This window comes from Nanorana parkeri, unplaced genomic scaffold (assembly GCF_000935625.1).
Source record: "Nanorana parkeri isolate BGI_ZX_2015 unplaced genomic scaffold, ASM93562v1 scaffold133, whole genome shotgun sequence".
NCBI classification, from domain to species: Eukaryota; Metazoa; Chordata; class Amphibia; order Anura; family Dicroglossidae; genus Nanorana; species Nanorana parkeri.
Genome location: NW_017306401.1, coordinates 1769941 through 1788860, shown reverse-complemented (window position 1 = coordinate 1788860; position 18920 = coordinate 1769941). Strand labels below are relative to the sequence as shown.

The following is an 18920-nucleotide window of genomic DNA, read 5'->3' as shown; positions in this document are numbered from 1 at the left end:
TTTCCTAATTATAATAAAAAATAAAACCTGTAGTGGTGATTAAATACCACCAAAATAAAGCTCTATCTGTCCCCAAAAAATTGTATAAAATTAATTTCAGTACAGCGTTGCATGACGTAATAAACGTCAGTCAAAGTATCGCAGCGCTGAACACTGAAAAATGGCCTGGCCAGGAAGGGGGTCTAAACACCTTGTCTTGAAGTGGTTAAGAAAGATCATTCAAGCAAAGCTGACTAATCAACATCTCTAACTGAAAAGTCTTGCGATGTTGTTATCCCCACATTTTTTGCATTGGCGAAGACCGCATGGTCAATACCACAGTATTGGTCACAAGACCAAGTATAGGAACAATATTATTGCCAATCATATTTTAGTTCCGTTTAGACAAATAAACAATAATTCTGTTTGATGTTGGTTAGTGCATAGTGCTCTTGATCTTATTTAATAAGCCTGATGGATTGTTTGGGACTTATTCGGTCTTATTTATTAGGATGGTGGAAAGAGCAATAATGCTGTGTACTCAGATGTGCTTATAAAATGTAATAAGTAGAAACCATTATCCGCACTACCAGGTTTGCCATATGTGATGAGTTTGACTTTTTTTTTGCATTTGATGTACTACTTCTTTGTAGACTTTGTGAAGTATGAAAACATGTTTGCCAACTTTCCTGCTCTAGGAATTCATCATTGACTATTACTAAAGAAAGCCGATGTCCTTCGCTTTAAAGTAACAATTTATGCTTTGATGACCAGACAGATACCGGTAGTGATAAACATCGATACATATTTTGGATAGTAATTTAAATTGTATTTAGAGCTAAAGAATGTGTTTTTAAATAAAACAGGTAATGTGTATTCCACAGTGTTTGAAAAATGCTTCACTTTTTCTCTTGCACAAGATGTTAAATGAGAGAACGGTATAAACTATGTGACATACATACTTTGTAACCAACTTAAAATTATAAATAATCCATATTATGCCTGCACTTTTGAGTGATTAACTGTTCTTTGCAGTACTGGAATACTGTTTTATGTGGAAATCATTTGTCCCGATGTTTGCATGAGGTTTCTGCAGTTATGTTTCTTATACCCCAATTGCATAATGTTAAACTATATTTTGCTTAATTGACTCTGTATGCACTTTTATTGGCTAGAACTGGTCAGATCAGGTGTAGCTATATTAAAGTAAATCAGTGTCCAGGCTATGCATGCTAAAGTATTTGCATATTCTGAACAATCATTAAGGACCTTTCACACCATTTGGATTTGTTACTGCACGTAAATTGCATTAAGGAAGCAGATTCATTAGAATTGGCTGCCTAACGCACCAAAAAAGAAGCATTTATGCCAGAACAGTTCCCCCAACAGTCCCCTGTAAAATAATAGCTGTCATCAGCAGCTGACAAGCCACTGATGACAGCTATTATCTACAAATTTGGGCTCCTCTGCCGCCAGCATCTGCAGCCTCTCCTGCCCTCTTCATGCTTCTCCTGACCTGTATGGACTGAAGCAGTGGGGATCCGTGCAAAAATTTAGCGATGCAGCTGGCGGGGGAGGGAGCTGTCATCCAGGATGGCCGAGCAGTGAACGGGGAGGAGAGTGGAGACACTGTCATCCTGTCAGTTTCAGGATGACAGGGGCTCTGTGTGTAACCGAGCAGAGGATCGGTAAACATTTGTGATGGTTACTGATCCTCTTTATGCAGAGCAAACACTGTTTGTAAACAACTGGGGACACTTCCTGTTCATTTATGATTTGCTTAATGGGGAGAAGCACTCACTACAGATGATTATACCATTCAGAAGCTGGTTGATAGTAAATATTTTACTATCACTAGTTTCTGAATGAATGGGAAGCCTTTGTACTGAGTGCTTTCCATTCATTTTGAACAGAGGCTGCAGATAAAGAGATTGAGGACTCTGTGTCCTCAATTTCATTTTCTATTTCAAAAGGGAAATGTCAGGGGTCTATTTAGACACCTTAAATTTCCCTGAAGCCCCCCAACAGTAAAATAAATTAAATAAAACACCGCGCACCACACACACGCGCACCACACACACGCGCACCACACACACGCGCACCACACACACGCGCACCACACACACAGGCGCTCAACACGCACGCACCACACGCACCACATACACGCACCACATACACGCACCACACACACAAGCAATAGTGTGCACCATATTGTGGTGTACGGCATGCACATGCCCTGCAGTGAGTTGTTAGAACGCATCACAGTGCATTAATTTTTTTTCTTTTCAAAATAACATTAATTTAACTGTGGCAGCACATGGCAAAGCATTGTGACACACTGCTGTGTGTTGTGATATGCTGTGTTGAAATTAAATGTACGGCTGTATAATTTTATCACAACACACACACACACCAACATAGTGCACAAACGATTTTTAACATGAGTCGCTTATTTACAGTTTCGCGTTACTTAATTTTTTTTTCCATTTCGCAAAAAGACACAATTTAAAATTCACAAATATTTGTTATTTTGTAACTTAATATAGGTTTTTCTTTTAGTGTTAGCCAAAAAAAATGTTGTGCAATGTTACTGATTTTAGTGTGCTTTATCAATTTAATTGTGTATTTTTTTTAGTTTAACCCCTTCGTGACTGACGACGTATAGTGTACGTCGCCAGCATCGGGGCTGTTTAAACAGATTCAATAGACTCTGTTTAAACTTGTAAAGCCGACTGTCGGCTTTACAACAGAAGCGATTCTGGCGACTTACCTGTCGCCAGATCGCTTCTGTGTCCCGTAGAAGGGGCCGCCCCCCCGCCGGACACCGCCGCCATGCTTCCCGGGCTCCGTTGCCCCTCCTACAGGCCCGGGACTGGCTTCCTTGGTGTCCGCGGGGAGCTGGGGGACACCAAGGAAGACGGTCCCTGGGCTGTCAGTTCTGGGCTCCTGCAGCTCAGCTATAAGTGCCCCGCCCCCGTGAGCACGCGCGTCGCCACGCAAACAAGCGTCGGGTGCGCCTACGTATGAAAACGACAAACGCGCTACACATGTTGGGTATCACCGCGCACGCCGGAGTGAGAGCAATAATTCTAGCGCCAGTATTTTGGGGTATCTCTAAATTGATGACCTGTGGGGGCTTTTAAAGCGTCTTCTGTGGACTTTTTGGGGTACTGGGGTTTTTCGCCGTTTTACGGATGCACGCAATTTGTAACCTGGGCATGTTGGGTATCGTTTTACTCGTTGTAACCTCATCTTTTATATTTCATTAAAAAAATGGGTATTTTGTTGTGTTTTGGGGCATTTAATTAAATTTTTCACTAAATATTGGGGTTTAATAAGGAGTTGCGCTAATATTGCGCAACATAAAAATTTGCAACTACCACCATTTTATTCTATAGGGTCTTGGCATTCAGAAAATATATAATGTTTGGGTGTTTTAAGTTATTTTCAGGCCTAAAATGTGGAATATAACATGGGTGCAAAAAATGAAAAAAAAGGCCTCAGTCATGAAGGGGTTAATATTGCTTTGGTAAACATTTGCGAAATTATCGCAGGACCTACAAAGTTGGTAGCACCATCTTTTTTTCTACCGGGCCTGTGCTTTCAGAAAATATATGGTTTGGAGGGTCTTTTACAAACGCTAGCAATGCAGCAGTATACAATCAAAATAATGGTGAAAGTTGCAAAAAAGGTGTGATCAGCTGAGGTGTAAAGCGTTGCGGAGGGCTTGGCAGCGAAAGTGTTAAAGTTCACAGCAGAGGAACACAAATCTCTGCTCTCTTCCTTTTTTTGTTGTTGATGGAGAACATAATTGTTGCAGCCTGCCAGCCTTCTAAGGTAAACACACAGCAGGTGTTTTTAAACTATATAAACACCTGGAGCCTAAGGATCCTTGAGCATGAATTACTTCACACTACATGCAGTTAGAAAGGTCAGGGATGTTATGTTTTAAAGCTGTTTTACTGTTTGTTATTTAAATGTGTGCACACTTAAAGAAGAATTATAGTGTGAGTAAAATACACTCATCCTCATAATTAGAGCCGACGTGTGACACTGAAGCTGTATTGATCGAGTAGTGAGTGATCACATACCGCTGAGCGCTCACTTCCCACTCTTCTTTTTTTTACTTTTCAAAAGATTTTATTTGGTTTTCAAAAGAACATTTTTTTCCACAATAAAACTGGTGTGTATATTTAGTTACATACATGTATAGTGACGGCATACAAACATACGGAGTATTGTAAAAACGTGTACAATCTCGAGTCGGCCATCCTAGATATTGGCCGTGACTTGGGCGAACATGAAAATAAGACGATAGGAATTATCTATCAGGTAAGTAAGAAGTCATTGACATCGCCTGGATCCTTAGATAGAATTAGTATTTCCAGGATGGGGGGTAAGAACAGTAGAGAGGAGGGAGGGAGAAGGAGGGGGGTTCAGAGTGAGCGCTACCAGCAAGTTTCACCATCATTGTCGCCGTTGGTGGGGGTCGGTTGGGGCCTATATCAAAGCGACAAAAGTTGTTAAGCGAACGACGGGGGTAGATAGTGTATGACCCATGGTTCCCACTGTTTTTCGAATTTGGGCATGTAGTCCAGAATGCGGGCTGATAGTTTTTCCGTTATAGAACGCCCAGTGCACTTTATTTTTCATTGCTGTTATACTTAGTGTTTTCGTCAGCCAGGTTCCAGCTATGGTGCGTTTGGCAGCAGACAGTATTTGCAGCATTAGTTTAAATTGTAAAGTAGTGATACCTATTGGTTGAACATTAAGGAAAGCTTCCTGTGGCATAGGTGAGATATGTTTGTTTAGTGTGACTGAGATAATCTGGAAAACCTTCCGCCAAAAGGCGGCTACAACTGGGCATGACCACCACATATGATATGTACCGCTGTCACTGCATCCCCTGGTGCAAAGGCCATCACATTCCGGCACAAAGTGTGCCGCCTGTGTGGGCACAATATACCATCTGAGAAGCACTTTGTAGTTAGCTTCAAGAGTCAAAGCATTTTTGGAGCATGATTTTGTGCTATCACAAATTTGGGACCAAGTATCGTCATCGAGCGTGGTTAGGAGATCTGTGTGCCAGCGATCCATATAGGTGTGATGGGGTGGGCTCGCACTCGACAATAGGGAGGAATACAGTTGTGAAATTAAGCCCGGAGTGTGGGGATCTTGGGAGCATATTCTTTCTTATGATGCCATGCGCGGGGCGGCCAATGGGAATTTTATTTGAGATTGGACGAAATGTTTAATTTGGAGGTACCTGAATAATTCACTTGAAGGGAGATCAAACTTGTTTTGTAAATCAGGAAATGGAAGCACTCCAGTGCTAGTAGTGAGTTTGTTCAGTTGTGTTATCTTGTTGGTGACCCAGTTACGGAATAGTGAGGGGGACTCAATAGCTGGGGAGAACATTGGGTTACGAATGAAGGACATTAAGGGGAGATGTGGGGAAATAAGATCACTAGAGTATTTTTACCGAGTCCCATATCCTGAGGGAGTGCTTGGTGATCCCGCTCTTCTTGCAGGGAGCAGTGACTGTCACTGCCCCCCACAGGGATTACCCCCTCCGTTCCTCCAGCGTTGACTGGAGGGATGGATGAGGGGGGGCGGACACTGCTAGACACAGCTGTCAAATCAGGCATTGGGGTGGATCCCGACAATATTGTCGGGATCCGTCCCCGCTGCAGTGCAGCTCTGCGCTGTCAGCATGTAACATGCAAATTTGGAAAGTGCATTGGGCTGCAGCGAGGGTAGCATGAACTCACTTAAATGCCTGCACTGTTCTGCTTGTTACACTTATCACACAGTTCAAGTAAAGTCTTGACTTGGCTGTAGATTAAAAAGATGGCACGGATGCCTAGATATTTGATGGAAGGCAAATGTTCTTAATGTTTCACAAACATTCATGCTTGGATTTAATTGGATTAATGTTTATGCTTTTGAAGGAGGAAGGGGAGAGCTTATGTTGGAGAACAGTAGCAATCAGTGATACAAATCCAATAAAACTATTCATTTCTTCCTGCAAAATAGACACAGTGATCAATGTCAGATCCAACAGTAGCTGGGTGGATTCTACAGCTATTTTCTTTTGTCTTTTGGCATTCCAGGATGGCATTCCAAGGTTTAAAGTGACACTAAACTCAGGAGTTAAATCTCTAAATACATTCAAGTACCCTAACTATTAACAAGCCACCAATCCAAGCTTGCTCCCATGATAGACTACAAGCTTAATACAAATTAGTACACCTAAGCGTGTGATTGTAGTCCATCATGGGAGTGAGTCTGGATTGGTGGCTACTTTACAATACACACAGGGACCATGGGCAACAAAAGCAGCCACTCTCAATAAGGAAGGACAGTGTCAGCACCAATTCAGAGATGATTTGAGGATCCACAGCCGAGTCATACTCAAATAAGCTATATTTTTGTTAACGGTAAGGTACTTGAAAGTGTTTTTAAGAATTCATTTTTGAGTTTGCAACTTTTTTTTAACTAAAGGATACAGAAATTGCAGATAAGCAGTCTTGATGGTCTCTCTATATTTGATTAATAACAAGGTTAATTAAAGCAGTAATGGGTTAACTAGTTGATTTCACAGAATTAGGTGAAGTGATCATGTATATAGAAAGTTTTTTGTTAATGGCCTGATTTAGCATGTCTCATTTGCTAATGCAAACTTATACCAGTAGTGTTTATAATTATTTTTGTATTGCGTTTTAAAGAGGTAGAGAATGTTTGCTTATGCTCTCTGTAATGGAGCCATTTGCTGCAGCCTATTTTCTTTTAGCTGATTGTGCATTGCCCAGTTGCTTTGAAGAACCTAGCACAGAAAAGAAAGCATAAAAGGAAGAAACACTTCATGAAAGCATCCTTTCTTTGATGCTGACCTAGTTTACAACGTTTCAGAAGCCATCATCTGAAAAGAGATACATATCTGACTCATCATGGATCTGTTAAAAAACAAATGCAGTGTATACAGGCAGTCCCCGGGTTACGAACACGATCGGTTATTTGTTTGTTTTTAAGTTGAATGCGTATGTAAGTTGGAACAGGTAAATTTTTTAAGTGTAAGCCAAAAAAAACATTTTTAGTTAACCACTTGAAGACCAGGGTGTTAAACCCCCTTCCTGGCCAGGCCATTTTTCAGTATTCAGCGCTGCGGTACTTTGTCTGACGTTTATTCAGTCATGCAACGCTGTACTTAAATTAATCTAATCACCACTGGGGTTTTTATTTTTTACTATATAACAAAAAAAAACAACTAAATTTTGTAAACAAAAACTGTTTCCCTATGAAATGTTATGAAATATTTATTATCACCCCAATTTTTGGGTAAAATATAAAAGACGGGGTCACGTCGGGTAAATAGACACCAAACATGTCAAGCTTTAAAATTGCATGCACCCGCGATATCGCTGAAAACGACCACACCCAAAAATGGCCATAGGCGACACTTTAAAAGCTTTTACTGCTCATCAGTTTAATGTTATCAGTAATTAATGGCCCTATGATTATTGCTCCCATTCCGACGTTCGCGGCAATATGTAACATGTGCGGCACAATAGGTGGAATCGTCGTTTTTGCATGTTGGCGCATCCGACGCATTTCTGCGTGTGTATGTGGGGGTGCGGGGGACTTTAAGAAATCTGCTTCACCAGCTTCTCACCTGTATTCTGTACCAGAGAGTGACACTGAATGCAGGAAGGGATTAATATACATCACTTCCTGCATTCAGGGACAGGAGAAGAGATCAAAGGGAGATTGTGTGCTGAGCTCCCTTTTGATCTCCAATGAGAGCTTCGCCGTGCCGGTCCCAGCCGCACCTGGCACAGCAGATCTCGGGACTGGCAGCGGTGACGAGGAGGCGACAAGGTACGGGGGCGCGCACCCGCAGCTCCTGCAAGCGATTGGACGCCCTGTCGCTTGAATGTAAACAGCGATGCGCATGAGCGGGGAAGGGGCAGGAAGTCTTAAGGCGCCCTCCTGTTCGGCCATGCACGAATGGTCATGGACGGGAGGTGGTTAAGGATAGCATAGGGAAGGGTCAACCCCCTGTAATGTTTGTTTTGCTGTGTTTGTGTGCCCCTGTTCAGAATATTTCACCTCACTTTCTGTCCCTGTGACAATCGGAGTTTGAAAATTTTGGGTTGTAGTGGAAACAAGAATTAGTGATACAGCTTCAGTGGAGACACCTTATTCCCATGATAACTCTTAAGGTGGCCATACACTGTACAACCACCGCAAGACCTTAGTCTTGCGATGGTTGTAAAGTGATTTAAAAAACGTACGATCTGCCCATCTTGGACAGGCAGATCGCACTCTCTATCATCGCAAGCCCGCCCCCCTGAGGGGCGGGCTTCCGATGACCGCAACGCTGAACCGGCAGTGTGCGCGGGCCCGTTAAGCATTTGTCTCCCGAGCACCGGTCAAACCAGCCGAAAATCGTACGATTCTCGGCTGGTTTTCTAACATGCTCCTTAGACAAAAGACGTGCAACCGTACAGTAGAAACGGTCGCACGTCTTCGTTCACACTGTTCGATTCTCGTACGATCGCGGGATTTCCCGCGATTCTCGTACGAGAATCGAACAGTGTATGGGCACCTTTTAGAGTAGTGCATTTCCCTTCCTAGGGGTAGATTTACTCTCACTTCCTGTTGTCTCAAGGACAGGAAGTGAGATTAAATCTGTTTAATGAACAAACAAACAGCATTAAAAAGCTCAAAGTGGCTCTAACCCCACACCATTCTAACCAAAACTACAAAAGAGTTCTGCTTTAAATGCAACTTGGACAGATGTTTGTCTTAACATATTATTTATTTTAACATTTTCAAATACAGTACTGTTCAGTACAACCTTAAACATTCTTGGTAGAGGGTGATGGACTTGTCGGAGAGGTTGGGACTGGTATTAGAGAGTCAGTCTGATTCTGCTGCTGGAGTCAGTTTCTTGAAGTTAAGGGGAGGTTTGCAGAGTGCTTTTCTTTTTGTTTTTCAGGGGTTGGGCTTGGTCCCTTAGTTCCAGTGAAGTGAACTTTTAAGGCATCAGCATACCAAGACATTTTGGACAATTTCACGCTCCCAACTTTGTGGGAACAGTATGGGGATGGCCCCTTCCTGTTCCAACACGAGTGCACACCAGTACACAAAGCAAGGTCCATAAAGACATGGATGAGCGAGTTTGGGGTGGAGGAACTCGACTGGCCTGCACAGAGCCTTGACCTCAACCCCATAGAACACATTTGGGATGAATTAGAGAGGAGACTGTGAGCCAGGCCTTCTCGTCCAAAATAAGTACCTGGCCTCACAAATGCGCTTCTGGATGAATGGTCAAATGTTCCCATAGACGCCCTCCTAAACCTTGTGGACAGTCTTCCCAGAAGAGTTGAAGCTGTTATAGTGGCAAAGGGTGGGCCAACTCAATAATGAACCCTACGGACTAAGACTGGGATGCCATGAAAGTTCATGTGCGTGTAAAGGCAGGCACCCCAATACTTTTGGCAATATAGTGTGTGTGTACACACACACACACACACACACACACACACACACTGTTGTACTATGGTCATTGTATGTCACTATGCCAGTAGGCATATTTAAAAATGTGAACAGAAATTGATACCGTCATTTAGATACCTTTCAAAAGCCTTAAATAAGAATGCACTTTCACATTCTGCTCTGCCTTTTTGCAAATAGCATTTTATGTAATGCGGAATAAATAGCTGTATTGTTGATTCTGTATTAACTATATACATAGAAAATCTTATTAGATGAGATAAAAGCTGGATCCTTTTAGGTGACATGGTGACATGGTGTGATTTGAATGAAGCTGAGAAATACTGCTAACAAATGAATGCATCTGTATGAAGTATATAATTTGCAAAGTTTTTTTCCCCGCCTTGTTTGCCTTTGTTACTTTCTTTATCTAGTATATGTGAAAGATTTAATATGTGCATCCTAGGCTCTAAATCGTGCCTTCAGGCTTCACCAGAAGTAAATGTGGTTTTTCTCTGAGAAATACATTGCTTGAGCCAGATTCCCCCATGCTCTTGTGAAGAAATTCATAAAATGTGCACTCTTTTTGAGGCACAAGGACATGTTTGAGAAGCTCTGATGGATATAGAAATTGTAGTTGTGGCGATACACAAGCAAATCTCTGATTTTATTACAACATAAGAGATTTGCGCGTGGCAGGCAGACAAAGTGAGGGAAAATATACCTTGTGAATAGCAATAAAATCCTGATAGTTCAAAAACCTGACTCCATTAGAAATGATGCGTCTTATTCTGTCTGTGTCCCTGTCAGTTGGAGTGTTTGTCTTCTAGGGCTCTTTTTTTTCTTTAACATCTATGAAATAGACAGGATATGGGGAAAATTTCCCATATGAAACCTTTCATATAGACACAAACTAAAGGCAAGCATTCCAGAAAGAACAGACAACAATAGAGAGTTGGCAGACGCTAGTAACATTATACTTTTTAGCCTGTGTAGCTTGTCTTCATGTGCAAAGCAGAGCTGCTGTATTTTGCATCATTCACTGCGTGGCTGATGCATGAGGGCTAGGTACATTGCTGAAACAGGGATCTATCATATTAGCCATGGGCTCTTATGGAGAGCTGTGCAATGATGACAGTGATGTTGGAATGAGCATCATAGCTAGGAACAGGCCCCTTATTCAGTTGTGGAGGTGTAAAGCATCTTAAGCCTGTATTTGTGCAACAGAGCTTATTTACTACCCTACTTTGTACTTAAACTAATTCAAAGCTCATCAAGCAGATGTGTCAGATTCCTCATTGCAGAAAAAACTGGCCAGGGTAGCAGGTTTAGTGACCCTTCCCCATGTGTCTCCTGTGCTTGACCATTTGACAACAGATCTCTTGATAAAGCAGAGGTATCACATAGAGATGCATCACTGCGCAGCTCCATAGTGGAAGATTGGGCACATCTACCCAATGTGCTCTACATTAGTGTAAGTTCTAATTTGGACGGTATGGGGGTTCCCAGTAAGGGGAAGGGGTGCACTAATGGGGGCTTTTTCTATGGTTCCTGTCAGAGCTCTTCTGTAGCTATGCCAGTGAGTGGTGATAACATGAAAGTCATTGCCAAAAGACCCAAAATTTGATATGCAATGCTAAAAATAGCTTAAACATTCACAACAGGTGGCATATGATACAATTTGAATTACCTCTAATGCTATACAAGTATAGGAATTTTCATATATGTCCAATATGTAAGGTGTCTTGTATGTTAGATTTACTGGATCAACTATTTTAGTTTGATTTTAATGTAAATTATGAGTTGCCAATGTAATATTTTCTATGGTTGTTAGCCTTTATTGCAGTGATTTGCACAATAAAAAGGAAGGGATGTGAAAAAAGGAAGATTTCTTTTGTTAGAAAAAAAAATGCAGTAAAAAAGTGTTATTACCTGTTTTTCTTTTTTTCTTAACCACCTGCTGTCCGACCGTTGTAATTAAACGGCTGGACAGCGGCTTCTTGAATGCCGGTGGGCGTTTTTAAACGTCCCGCCCCGCTCGTGTCCGCCGCTAGGTGGCGCGCACGAGCGAGAAATCAGCTTGGAATGTGAACGCCCCCACTGGTGTGAACCCCCCAGGTGCAGCCGCTGCTGGCGGGCTCCGATGTGCCCGGTGCGAGCCCGGGACCAGCACAGCAGCTCTGCGGCCGGCGATCAAACAGAGTTCAGTACACAAGCTCTGTTTGATCTCCTCTTCGGAATGCAGGAAGTGATATGTATTGCATCACTTCCGCATTCCTCTGTCACTCTCCGGTACAGAAACCGGAGAGAAGCTGGTGAAGCAGGCGTTTGCTACATCAGTTTCTCTGGGGGTCCCTAGGTGACATTAGGCGTCTTAAAGACTCCTGATGTCTCCATAAAGAGGACCTGGCACTGAAAATTGGTTATCACAAAGGGGGCTTGTTAGTCCCTTATTTGATAGCAATAAAGCTAAGTGAAAAAAAGTTTTAAAATAATTAGTTACATAAAAAAATGAAAAGTCACATGTAAAGGTAATAAAAAAAAGTTTTTTTAAGTCCCCCCGCCCCCACATACACATGCAAACATGCGTCGAGAGTGCCTACGTGCGGAAACAACAATTGCATCCATTACGTCGCACATGTTACATATCACCGCGAACGTCGCAGTGAGAGCAATAATTCTAAGCCAATCAATCACTGATACCACTATAGTGATGAGCCATAACAGCTTTTAAAGCGTCGCCTATGGCTAATTTTGGGTATGGTAGTCGCTCGCTCACTTCTCAATCTATCCATGCAGAGAGCCGTGACTGTCACTCATGGCTCCCTGCAGGGATTCCCCCTCTCCCCACTCCGATTCTGCAGCGCTGACTGGCGGAACGGACGGGGAGGGGGCGGGCACAGCTGGCTCTGCCTCTAGATATGTAGAGCCAGCTGTCACTCACGCAGCTGGGTGGATCCAGACAGCTTTTGGTGACAGGAGGACGATGGTTTGTGTCCTTCCGTTACCCTTAGGAGAACTATGGGGAAAAGCCCTAACCCCATAGTTCTCCTTTAAAGTAGCACTATGTTGATATTTACAATACTTAATGTACCTGCCTGGATATTTTTTTTAGCAGAAGACAGGCAATACATTGTACAGACATTACAGCATTTGTGAAGACAGCATGTGCAAGGATTATTTGGTATCTGGATGTAATGTATGGTTTGAAGATTTTTACAAGAGGGAGAGTGGGAACCCATTAGGTTATGGAAAATGTGTGTTGGTGAAAACCAAATGATCTAGAGTTAGTCAATTAGAGAAACGTTCTTTCCATTGATTTGTTTGTTTAAATAGTTCAATTACAAGAAAATGTTTCCGCAGTTTTACTCCAAGGATTTCTCATCAACTGCCCAAATAGTTCAGAACTATGCCTGTGTATGCCCAGCTTATTTTCCATTGTTCTATGTCTTGACAAAGATCAGGATTGTGATAATGGACAGATTTTTTTTTTTTTTATGAATTCTTGCACACTTTGCTTATAATCCTGTCTCTTCTGTGCATTTTAGCTGAAGAAGAAGAAGTGGAAAATGTTGATGTTTCCAGTCTGCCTGAAGAGGTGCTGCGGAACATTGAAGCTGACAGTTACTGGTGCATGAGCAAGTTGCTTGATGGCATTCAGGTAAATTGATTCCCCCTGTCCTCATGCATTCCCTATAACTGATTTATTTCATGAATTTGTGCTACTGCTGGGGCCCTAAGTCGGAGAGAACTGTAAGGCAAGAAATAAATACTTAGGGGAAAAGACTGCTCCATTGAGGAAATCTGTCTACATTTTATATTACTCCTGGCTTATAAAATGACAAATGTGTTCACTTTGTAACATTCTTGTAGAGTGTAAGTGAGGGTTTGAGTTTAGGCCCCAGGGACATTGTCTTCAGTCTCATGATATTAGTAAAGACTGCAATCACTTGCATTGTATCAGATGGGTTGCTTGAAGTTTGTAGGTAATTTGAGGTTATATTTTTGAAATCTGTCCCTTGAGAGGTTTCACCTGACACAACTGAATAGCACTGCATGAATTTCAACAGCAAAGGATGGTAAACTGTCTGCATTTCAAGTATGTATATATAACATCTTTACCGTAAGTAAAAAAAATTCCAAGCATTGAGGTATAATGTAATGGGTTCTTTTTTGAACAATATAAATACACAAGCATATGTGATAAATGACTATTCTTTGAAAGAATTTGGTAGTCTACTAAAAAAAAGTTCTGATTCAGAACAGGGAAGTTGAGTAATTTGCTAAAGTTTGGTAATAATCTATATTCTGTCAGGTTCTTTTAAAGTGAACCTACAAATTATAATATAAAGCTATGATAAGTCTAGCAAACTAGCAACGCCATTAATATATTAAAGGTTTAAGGGTTCTTTAAGGCCTCTGCGTTGCATTAACCTACACTAAAACCTGAATGTTAGCATGACGCATGGTTAATAAGATGTCTTAATGTAATGTGCAACAACCTATAAAAAATTCACATTAACATGTACATAACCCGAATCACTAAAACCACCAACAAGTTTTAACATGTTAATGCAATTTTCAATATTTTTAATTTGGCAGCTTTTATTAATATATTATCTCATAATTATTCAATGAAAACCTTGTTCAGGCCCCAGTTATACGATAACAATGCACAGTGCCTGTTAACCCAGTTGTTCTCTGACATTGTTACCCTGTCAGTCTTCCAGTGGAGACATTAAGTGACACTTTAAACAAACATTATGTAGGCATGGCCCACTGTTATCACCATCTGGAAACCCACCTTGAAAAATGCCATATAACCATCACTGGCGTACATATGTGTATACAGAAAGTAGTTTTAACCACTTCTGAATGTATGTCCTATGCTCTGCCACATCCCACCACCCATTGTGCAGGCTATCATCTTTTCTACAGGTCCTCTGCATTCATTGTGGTTTTTAGTAAATTTCTAGCCACAAATGCAGGTTTTCATGTGTGCAGAAAAATGGAAAAACAAATGTTCCGGTAGCAAATGGAAAAAAGATGCTGCAGGAGATCAACACCACAGAGATACAATAAAGGGTGAAAACAAATATCATATTCCCTTTTAGCTTGGGGGAGGCTGTGCTTTTGCCTCAGGGGCGTGGCACAGCAGCAAGATATGCCAGCAGCTTGTAAGAGACTTACCAGGTTCCGTTCTGGGGTCGCGATCCGTGACCGCACATGCGCACAGCGGGCCCGTCTCTCTCCACTCGGCGCACACGCACCTCGGGCATCGGCTCCCTTCGGCGCAGGCGCAACAGGCTTTTTAAGTCGAGGCCAAACAAATCTTCGGCGTCCTACTGTTTGCAACAGTGAACGCCGAAGATTCACGCTCTGCAACCGCAGACCGTACAGGCGGACCGAGAGCAGCATTGCCTCAGCACACCATCGTGGGTGAACCCCACAGAACCGGAGCACCTCTCAGCCAATTCCACCTAAACTTTGAGGAGTGACACCTGGGTGCAAGTAACACTCAGCTACAGGAGACCATTGGAGGGATTTCAGATAGAGGCTCCTAAACCGCAAGTATCTGGGCTAGTCTGCCATTAACTCAGATCATTTTGGAACTGCATATCTTGATTAGTCAAATTTGTATATAACCTTTATAGAGTGTGCTTAGGTCGTTGTGTAAGATCAAATCTGAATGGTAGTAGTAAAAATTACCTGTTTCCACCTCAAAAACTTATATATCTAGTCTACCACCTATTGATGTTATACTGGACATGTATGTGATATCTTATTCATCTCAATCATTACATATCTGCTTGATACAACCTTTATATGTGCTGTCCATTAAGCCATAGCAAAGGTAGTACCGGAGCTCACCACCGGGTGTCACTCTCTCACATTAACCCTGTCAACTCTAGTTCATAGCCACAACTTTAATTCAAACCCACGGTCAGATATGATGTAAAGGTCTTGAACTCTTATTTAAAAGTGCTGAAGGGACCACTTGCTGACCTGACAGTGAGATCCCACTCCGCAGTGGTGATCCTAGGCCTGCATAGCAGAGTTGTTACACAGCTCCTCTCCTTACTGGCTGCACATGGCTGTGACCTGGAACATTGTTAGGGAACTAACTTAATGGGGCTTCGTGATCCCGTGCTGGGGGCGGTAATCATCCTGCTGCAATCACTTGGGTGCAGTGGTCTGCCCTGCTTGCAAGTCCTCCCCTGCAATCCAGGCCTCACCTGCCTCCCTAGTCTCTCTGCATAAGGCTTTCACTCTGATATGGATGGCTTTGTTTCCCATAAAACCCTATCACAGAAAAGTTCTTGAAAGCCCCCCTCCTACTCTACTGAGGTTTCCGATGGTCAAACGTTCAAGGCCACTGACTCTGATGCCCCTGTGGCAGCAGATCCAAACCTGGATACTTCTGTTAGCAAGGATGAGGTGCCAGCAACTGAGTTAGCACAGAAAATGGAGCTGGTGTCAGACCTGCAAAGGAGGTTCTAAGGTTTTTATTTTTGATCCATACTTTGGTGACTTTATCTACAAAGATTGGCCCCGCTTGCCCTTTTATGTTGTTTTACAGTGTGCTATATTTTTGAGAAACGTGTCAAGAAATGGTCCTCTCTCCGCCATTTCCAGGCTTAACAAGGCCACAGATATTCCGATTGAAGAATCCCCTGGATAGGAAAGCCAAGAATGCCACCCACTCTATGTACACAGTTTCTGGAACTTTGAGCAGGCCAGTCCTGGTCTTGCCTTGGTTACACAAACTCTCATTTGGTCAAAACCTTTGTGCCAAGGTTCAGTTTTTAAGCAGGTCTCCCCTGCATATGTTGATTTAGCTGATCAGCTAGTTCAGGGGCTGAAATACATCTGTGAGGCATTGGTGCAATTGTTTTCTAAGCAGTGGTTCTTTGGAGGGGACAGGCTGCTTTGTCGGCCGCTATATTCAGGTGGATTCAGCAGACAGTGGTTTAGGTCTTTGCTAGTAAAGGTCAGGAACTTGCCTTTCTGGCCACTGCTACACCGGGCCAGTGTTGTGGGGAAGAGACCCTTGTCTTCATCAACCATGTTGAGGGCATGTAGGCTGGTATGGTGCAAGAGGGGGGGAGCGCACCCGCGTCCCCCCCCCCCCCCCCCCCCCTGCTCTAGGAAAATAACACTCACTGCTCTAGGAAAATAACTTTGATGAAAATGATGAGATATAACTAGTGAACATAAACATCTGTAAATTATGTTTCAACAGGAACATGTCTACTAGTCCTTCTACTCTTATGGGGTATTCTAAAAAACTAGAGAAAAATTTGAAAGTATGACAATAAAGGCAGGAGTTAAATCTTAAAAATGCATTTAAGTACCCTATTAACAAAAAATGTATGTAATTTGTGTATCACTCGGCTGTACATCCTCAAATTATCTCTGAATTGGTGCCGACACTGTCCTTCCTTCTGGAGGGTGACTACTTTTGTTCCCCATGGTCCCTGGGGGTGTTGTAAAGTAGCCACTGCTCCAAGCTCGCTCCCATGATGGACTACAATCTCACATTTAGTTTGTTAATTTGTATTGAAATTATAGTTGTCGGAGAGCTTGGAGCAGTGGCTATTTGACCACACACTTTGTCAGTGCACATTCAGAGATAATACACAAATAACATACTTTTTTGTTAATGGTTAGAATACTTGAATGCATTTCTAAAATTTAACTCCTGGATTTAGTGTCACTTTAAGTCAAATTGTTTTTTTTTAGATTTGGTTAGAGTGGTGAGAGGTTAAAACTATTTTTAGGTTTATATTTCTGTCCATCTCCACCATGGGGAGACTCGCTCTTTCTTATTGTTTTGAAACAATAGAATGAAAGTGAAGATAAATCCAAAACTTTGATTCAACTGAGTTGCCACCATAACAGGAATAAAGGAGAAATATTCCAGTGGGGACAATTGTTTCCTGTCTAAGAAGGGATTGCTTTCAAATTTGAAAGATGTCTTCTCATTTCCTGTTAAGTCTACAGAATGGGAAATGAAGGGACATCTCCATAACAAGATGGCTTAAAGAAAAACTGGCAACAAATTTAACTGTCTTTTACCGTATCCAAAATGAATTTTTTTTCCTTCAGATATAGTTTAAGGCAGGGATGTCCAAACTGCGGCCCTCCAGCTGTGGTGGAACTACGAATCCCATGAGGCTTTGCAAGATTCTCACAGCTACAGACATGACTCCCACAGAGAGATGCTTCATGGGATTTGTAGTTTCACCACAGCTGGAGGGCCGGAGTTTGGACATCCCTGGTTTAAGGTGTTATACAAACTGTAATTTCTCCAATTTGGACTGAAAATTGCAGCTGGATTCTGATTTTTTTTTTTGTTCCTTCAGTTTTTTTAGAATATACTCTTGTAAACTCTACTAGTCATCTGACCCAGTGCTGAATTTAATTTTAGCCATTAATACCAATGTGTTCCCCATTGTTGCACTAATGAAGCTATAAGGGTTTAATGTTGATAAAATAGTGGTATCAATGGCGTAACTAGAGGTACGGGTGCCCGGGGCAGAACGCAGTTTTGCCCCCCCTCCCTGGTGATATGTGGGGGGTGTACAGGTACAATGTGGGCATGCTGGGACTTGTTGTTCCCTCAGTGTTATTTATTTGGGGGTGTATAGGGACAATGAGGGCAAGCTGGGATTTGTAGTTATGGAACTACTAGTCTCTGTATGCCCTTATTGTCCCTGTGCGCCCCCCAACATGTTACCCAGGGAACAGTGATATGTAGGGGGTATACAGGGACAATAAGGGAATGCTGGGACTTGAAGTTTGCTGTATGATATGAGGCTTTATTAATTACTGTCCACCTGAAAGTACTAGTAATACAATGCCCAAAGTGGGTTGAACTGAATGGACCTTTGTCTTTATTCAACCTCACCTACTATGTTAATATCTTAATATTAATTGGTCCCTGTCTCCATCACCTTCCCCTCCGCTTCCCAACTCAGATGCACCGATACCATTTTTTCCAGACCAAGTACGAGTACCAACACTTTTCCTCAAGTACTCACCAATCCCAATTACCGCTACCTTTTCTAGTGACATGTGACAGATTTTTAAAAACATTACAGGCTAATTATGTTAGGTTAGTGGTGGAAACGCTGCACCCCTGATAGTTCTTCCACTGACTCCAATCTGTAGAGGAACTACACATCCCATCAAATCATTACACAACAATGCAGAATACCACCAGCTTTAGAGGACTACAAATCCCATTAAAACATACAACAGTGCAGAATACCACCATCTATAGAGGATTACAAATCCCAGTGATACATTATACAGCAATGGCCAATAATACCATCATTCAATGCTGAATGGCAACCAGCTATACAGGACTAAAAATATCATAAATACATTATACAGCAATGCAGAATAGTATATGAGTTTGCTACATACTCTGTGCTGCG

At 42.1% G+C, this 18920-nt stretch overlaps 1 protein-coding gene across 2 annotated transcripts in view; it reads left to right on the top strand.

Annotated features, from left to right (window-relative positions):
• Nucleotides 1-18920, top strand: part of TBC1D22A (TBC1 domain family member 22A) — a 436851-nt gene that overhangs the window by 169743 nt on the left and 248188 nt on the right. Inside the window, exons 10-11 of one of the 2 annotated variants that reach the window (XM_018553897.1) lie at nt 1803-1808; nt 13035-13138. In XM_018553897.1, coding sequence (XP_018409399.1) covers nt 1803-1808; nt 13035-13138 — 110 coding nt within the window. Of the gene's footprint in view, nt 1-1802; nt 1809-13025; nt 13139-18920 lie in introns of both variants that reach the window. The other variant, XM_018553896.1, reaches the window with a different exon arrangement.